We start from the raw sequence: 7490 nt of genomic DNA, 5'->3' as shown, positions 1-7490 counted from the left end.
CTTGCGTGCGATATGTGCAGAAGTTATGCAAAAGGTTTTCTAGGATCGAGTTTAGACATACTCCCAAAATACAAAATGAGTTGGGCGATGCTCTTGCCACCGTCGCATCAATGATTAAACATCCAGAGACAGATTATATTGATCCTATGGATATAGAGTTGAAAGAGCATCCAGTACATTGTTTCCATGTTGAAGCAAAACAAGATGATTTTCCTTGGTATTCTCGATATAAAGAAGTATTTGGTGTCTAGAACTTATCCCAAAGATGCTATGTCCAACAAAAAGAAGTCAATACACTGTATGGATCTCAATTTATCTCTAAGTGAAGAAGTCCTTTATAGGAAGACTCCTTATTTGGGTCTTATGAGATGCGTTGATGTTGTTGAAGGTGAAAAGCTTATTGAAAAAAATACATGACGGAGTTTGCGACACACATATGAATGGGCTCACTTTTGCATGAAAGATCTTTCGAGACGTCTATTTCTGGTTGACTATGAATGATTGTTGCAAGTTTGTGCAAAAATGTCATAAATATCAAGTGTACGGTGATTTGATCTGACTGCCTCCTCGCGAACTTAATGATATTAGTTCAACTTGGAAATTTGTAGCTTATGGTATGGCTGTCATCTATGCGATCAATCCAGCCGTTTCAAATGGACACAAATTCATTTTTGTTGCTATTGATTATTTTGCAATGTGGGTGGAAGCAACTTTTGACTAGTAAGTAACCAACATTGTTGTGGATGATTTTGTATTAAAAAATTTTATATACAGGTTCGGAATACCAAAATCGATCATTACTGATAATTGTGAAAATTTTAATAGTAATTATGATGAGAGATATATGTGCGCAATGCAATATCACGCAACGGAATTCAACCGCTTACCGTCCTCAAATGAATGGAGCTGTAGAAGGTGCCAACAAGAATATCAAGAAGACTCTGAGAAAAAATATTGAGAATAACCAAGGTTGGCATCAGATGATGCCATATGATTTATTGGGTTACCGGACGACTGTCACAACGTCAATTGGAGAATTTCCATACTTGCTAGTATATGGAACGGAAGCAGTCATACCTGCTGAAGTTGAAATACCATCTTTGAGAATCATCCAAAAAGCTGAGTTAAGGAATGCTGAATGTGTCAGTAAGCATATTGATAAACTAACTTTGATTGATGAGAAGATAATGGTTGATGTATGTCATTGTCAGTTGAATACACAGAGATTGATTCGTGCCTTTCACAAGAGAGTAAGAACCAGAATTTTCGATGTTGATCAGCTGGTACTTAAACGCATTTTTCCTCATCAAGACGAATACAAAGGAAAATTCGCGCCAAAATGGCAAAGACCCTACATGGTTCGCAAGGTATTATCTGGAGGTGCTTTGGTCCCATCATAATGGATGATACAGCATGGACAAAGCTGATCAACTCAGATTCTGTCAAAAGATACTACGCGTGAAGCTTTGTTGTGCATTTATGTTATTTGCATGTAATTGTTTTGTTTAAGGTTATATCCCTTCCGTAAAGAACTACGCCTGACCTGAATTCTCAAGAATGATATACGTAGGTGGCCTATGTCGGCCTCAGTCACCCCATTTTTCCCTTTTAAATATTTCTTTGTATTTGAACTACATTCGACCTGAATTCTCAGGAATGAGATATGTAGGTGGCCTATGTCGGCCTCGGTCGGTTCCTTTGTAATTTTTATTATTGTTAGCCTTTGAGGGAGAACTATGTTTGACCTGATTCCTGCCTCAACGGGATACACAGGCACCACAATGGCTCCGTCATATCTTCCGTAAGATTTCTATTCTTCTTTACAATAGAAACTAGGACAGAATATTTGAGAGGGACTAGAAAATTCTTGAGAAGATATTCTTCCTCTGCAAGACAAGACTGAAGATATTTTGAGATTTGCAATTAGGACAGAATCTTTGAGAAGATATCAAAAATTGTGCGAGCTGCTCAGTTACAGTGGAATGATAAGCATGACAGTTAACTGGGCAAAATTTTGAGGATGTCCTCAAAATATCAACATGGGTTTATCTACAAGTCAAGAGTGACTTTGAAAACTCCCACCTAATAATCAGATAAACATCCAAGCATCAGACTCAGAGAAGTTTGTTAACCCCGATATGAAATGACTTGGCAGTAACATTTTTCATATGCTAATTCTCAAAATTTTATTTCTCTTAAATTTTCCTTTTTACATTTCATTTGTTTTGGCATAAAATATTTTTTCCTATCTATAAGGAGTCGGGAGATCGGCAAATCAACCATTGATAGTAGGGCAAGGATCACATAACTGAAAAATCGGCACGGATCAGTTCATTTTTAAAACTAATAATTCTTCTATTGACGCAGGTTTATAGCTTTGATATGAAATCAGCAAATTCCTCCGATAGATGAATATGGAAATGTCAAACGAGGAGAAAACTATCACAAAATCAATTTTTCCTAGAAGCAGAAATCATTTTATATCATTTGTTTTGGGAACACAAAATTTATAAAGAACGTCCAACTAGATTCGAAGGTAAATCAAGCAAAAATCTCAAGGAAAAGTTTATGTTCTCCATAAAGGACGTCATTTGAATCATAATGTCGAACATGATATTAGGCCTTACTCGAGGGGTCGGTTATTTTATTGTCAATCAAGAAGATATACTATCTTAAAGTCATTTTATATTTATCATCATAGGAGAAGATTTGTTTATCCAGAAAGCACCAAGAAGATGACTATGTTGCTCGATTGAAGCACTATCTTCATTTAGTAGCAAGGATGACATCAAGAGTTAATATCGGTGCATCGCATGAAGATATTAACGCCCTGCATATGATCATGCATCACAAGTCAATATCTATGCATCGTGAAATATCAAGCATCACGAGTCAATATCCATGCATTGTGGAAAATCATGCATCACGAGTCAATATCTATGCTTAGCAGAAGATTGTGCATTGCAAGTCAATATCCACGCATTGCAGAAAATTATGCATCGGTAGTGAATATTCGTGCATCGTGGAAGATCATAGATCGGGAGTTAATATCCAAGAATCGCGAGAAGATTTCATTCATTGTAGAAATTTATGAATTGCAAGAAGATTTCATACCTTTCAGAAATTTATGCATCGCGAGAAGATATCATACCTCGCAAAAAAATATGCATCCCGAGAAGATTCTATGCCTCATTGAAAATTATGCACCGCGAGAGGGTTTTTCACGCTTCGCAAAAAGTTATGCATCATGAGATGATTCCATACCTCGCAGAAATATACGCGTCGCAGGAAGATATTCATACTCTACAAGAAGTCATCCACTGCTGGAAAAGGAAATAGTGTATCCCAATTATTCATATGTATCAACTGCATTCCTTTAAATAAAACTAAACATCAATAAGACCATCAAAGACGATACGAAGAGAAATATCAGCATGCTGCATCAGCATTTACTTATTTTGATATCAAAGGAAGAGTGCATTGAATATTACATTGAAACATAAGAAATAAACTTTATTTGTTTTACGTCAAACCGATCAGAGTGACAACAAATGAGTAAGGAGAACATTTAAGTGTAAACATGGTAAAAGAAAGTATCTCCCATTTGAATTGCAATTTTTAAGCTGATGAGTTTTATCTCAGTCTTTTTCGAGAGCATCCGAAAGGATTAATTCTCCAAAAAGAAAACCACATGTGCGGACAACGTCAAAAAGGAAGCAGCACAACGTGGAACTCTTTCTTAGCAGGGAAATGGAACAATGTCCAAAGAGGAATGTCAAAATCTTAGGACGTGAGCAAAGGAGAGACTTCTAATATAATAAAACAAAACCCCTATCAGAAGGCATATGGGTTTTCTTCGGTTTTGTTAGTTTCAGTCTCGTATCCAGGAATATTGATATATGCCGGAGGCAAGTTTCCAATCTGAGTGAAAATACACCAAGAGAGTTGGAAATTATGTCCGTGTAGATTTTTATTTATGGGTGTAAAGTGCACCACCTTCATAACTAAGATGTTACAAGCCTCCTTTTCACATTCAATTTTATTTGTCACTTATCCAGAACCAAAGGAAATCTAGCATATTAAATTCCCTCTTCAACTGATCGAGTCGAACTACAAGCAGCCTTATTCCTTGGGTTTAAGGATATGCAGGCGAACTCAATGATAAGACTCGGTGTATTCCAACTTTCCCTCTTAAATCCTTTCGTAAAGATGAATATGTGGTCGGTCAAAATTTGCTCGGTCAATTTCTTTTTCCTCGAATTTCTTACATCAATCTAAGTAAAATGAGGGACAATTGTTGACACCAAATTTTGACCCTCCCCGATAGGAATTATTCATGAGCTTCTTAAATTCTCAAACAATTTAAAACAATTATTTTCATAAAATTTTAAGAAAAAAATATAAAGTTTGTGTTATTTTGAATGGTTTTTTCATTTCTATCATTTATTAGATAATATATATATATATATATATATATATATATATATATATATATATATATATATATAAAATAATTATGTAATAATTAGTATATTTTATGATTATTCAAAAATCACCTCAAAAATATTTTAGTTCTATTAAAATAATTAGATAACTAGTGTGATTTAAATATTAATTTATAATTTAGGTTAATTATTTTATAATTGAAATAATTTTTTTATTTTGTTAATATTAAGAGGCTCATTAATTAATTTACGTTAGTTCATATTATTTAGTTATTGGTTAAATCCTTTAACTCTTTTGCAAACTAAGCTTCGGCCCCTTTTTCTTTAAGTTTAAGCGGCCCAATTTAATTCTCCTTGAGCCCTTCCAATTTGCAATAGTTGTCAAAGACAAGAAGCCCAAGAACCATTTTTTTTATGTTTCCCACCAGCAAATAGACCCGGCCATCCCAATCTTATAACCCATGACCCCACCCTTACGTCCTCGTCTTCTTCTACACGTGAACCTAAACGCGAAGAAATTTCAGCAAACAGGGAAATAGCAACTCGAGTGCAGTTTCAATCGCGCGCATCTGTCCCCCCCCCCCTCTCATCCTTATCCTTGTCGTACGGTATAATCCAGATGTTGCAGTCTCGTGGTTTGCTCATCCTTGCAAAGAATTATGACGATCCTCCTCAGCAGCCCGTTGCAGATTGATGAATTTCGTACTATTGACAGCTATTCAATATTATCTCTTAAGAAAATGGGAATTTTGATTTTAAAATTTGACCCTTTTTCCTCCCCCCCAAATCCGAACCTCAATCCCTTGGTATAAATAATCCTTTTCTTTTGTGTTAGGGGGAATTTTTGGGGGTGTTTGATAGATTATGTATAAAAAATATATATAGAGGAAGAAATTTTAGAGTAAACAAAGAAGGTTTGGTCTTCACTTATACAAATTTTGGAAGAAGCATAGTTTAGAGAAAAACAAAAAATTTTTATAAGGTTGCAGACAAAAAGTTAATATTTGAACAAGGAGCATTCTCAAATAGTATCCTAAAGAACTTAATTCTCTTTCCGTTTCTTTTCTTCTTTCACGCATAGATCGCCGGAGTTCACAGAATCTCATGAGGATGTGGTGAAGTTGTTGCTATGTTTCGTCTTGTCCCAGAAGCTGCCTATAAGAAGGTAAAACTCCTCTCTCGATAGCATTCACATAATCTTTTTTTTTGGAGTTGATATTTTTGATATTGGAAATGTGTATCAATGGTTGTTTGTTGCTACTCTAGTTGGTTGGTAATGTTAGTAAAAATACATACATTCTCGGCTAACTTCCTGGTTTAATATTACTGTGAACTAAAATTCTTGCCACCTTGCGGATGATATTGTTGCTTTTACATTCTTTTATGTGAATTTGTTACATCAGTTGCTTCTCGTTTGTTTGTCTGCGTATCTAAATGAGGTTATGCATCTTCCTGTTTTTGAAGGTGATGGTATTTTCAACTTTGTGCTCTTATAATAGCATGCGTACAGTGCCTATATATATCTCGTTAAGATAGGAAATCATATCATTTCTATTCCGTTTGAGTCTAGTGGCTTTTTTCTCTTGTTCGTTTTGTATGTCTTCACTTGTATTTGTTTTGTTTTTTTCTAAAAAAATGTAAAAAGACCCTTCATCGAAGTTGACCAAACTCTTTAGTTAATTGTAATTTTTTTAAATATGCTTAGTTTTAATTTTTGGAGCTGAACTCACTGACCATCGTGGCCACTTAGCATGACTGTGTTAAGTTGTCAAATTGCTTAGTATGTTATGGGTACATATGTCAAGAGTTAGATGATGTAGAGTCGATTTTAACTTTAAGTATGGATATTGTTTTAGTTTCACAGCAGGTTTAGCCAAAAGGTTCTCAAATTCTTATATTTTTATTGGCTTGAAAACTATTTCCAAATCAGTTAACTATTAGGTGCCTTGTTATTTTGCTCTCTAAGCTATAGTTTGAATAATGTGTGATGCTATTAATAATGTGAAAAATCTTTTGTACATAGTAATATATATGTTTTTTACTTTGTGATAGTACGACGTCACTTGTTTGATTATCTAATCCCATCTAAGTTTCATCTAATGCTTGGAATACGTGAGTCTTGTTCATTGTCCTACTTACAGAAATATTAGTTGTTTTAATTAATTAGGCCTGATAAAAGTTGTTGCTTGGGATCTTCCACTTTGCTCAAATTCCTTAATCCATCAATTTATTTTCTTTAGTCTAAGACGTCACATTTTAACTTCCTTTGATGCGTTAGTCATTTTGTGATTGATTAATTGTTAACAAATTGTGGTTTTGAGATGCTATATATATCGAATACTAATTCTCACTATCTTTGTTTGCATGTGATTTATTCTGAGTTTGTCTTGAACTCCTTCCTATCTCGGATTTTGGAAGAGACATAAAGGCTTAAATATTCATTTTCTTGGGTTTACAATTCCCCCTTTTTCCTACTAAGACTTACGAACAGATTTTGGAACCAAAATTTGAAGAGGAGACATTGAAGAGTTCATGTTTTGTGACTAAAAGCCGATATTTTGTATTTATTTTATATCATCTTTTTTTAGGCCTAAGGTCTTTCTAAGTTTAATTATTTTATTTGATTAGTCTAGGACAGATACAAAAGAAAAAGGTCAAGGTCCCTAAAATGCCAAACGGGTCCAAATATTTGTCTAGGCAGACAGATAACCAAGATTGGGGCCCAACTCTCTCTCTCTCTCTGTCTCTCTTACTTTTGTTTATTTATTAGTTTTTATATGTCGCTAGTTTAATGTTCGAAAACTCCAAATTCCCCGCGAACGCTTTAAATATTATATCGACTTAAAATCAATAAATTTTGCACATAAATCACTTAGATAATAAGTAAGTAGTTTAACTCTTTACCATTCTGAACTTTTTTTCAAGTTAAATAGAAGTCTAGCAAAACTAAGTTAGTTGTCTGATAACCACATTAATAGATATTTAGGATCCTAGTACCTACCTAAAATATAAATAGGAATATCCGAACGCTTTAAATGTTTTCAA

The 7490-nt window shown here is 34.3% G+C and overlaps 1 protein-coding gene across 1 annotated transcript; it reads left to right on the top strand.

Moving 5' to 3' along the window:
• The first annotated feature begins 830 nt into the window (after positions 1–830).
• On the top strand, positions 831–1400 carry LOC101250304 (uncharacterized). Its single transcript, XM_004239531.2, has one exon. It carries the CDS (start codon positions 831–833, stop codon positions 1398–1400), a length of 570 nt encoding a protein of 189 aa, XP_004239579.2.
• Positions 1401–7490: the final 6090 nt, after the last annotated feature.

This window comes from Solanum lycopersicum, chromosome 5, assembly GCF_036512215.1.
Source record: "Solanum lycopersicum chromosome 5, SLM_r2.1".
Classification (NCBI taxonomy): domain Eukaryota; kingdom Viridiplantae; phylum Streptophyta; class Magnoliopsida; order Solanales; family Solanaceae; genus Solanum; species Solanum lycopersicum.
This window is presented reverse-complemented; position numbering and strand designations above follow the sequence as displayed.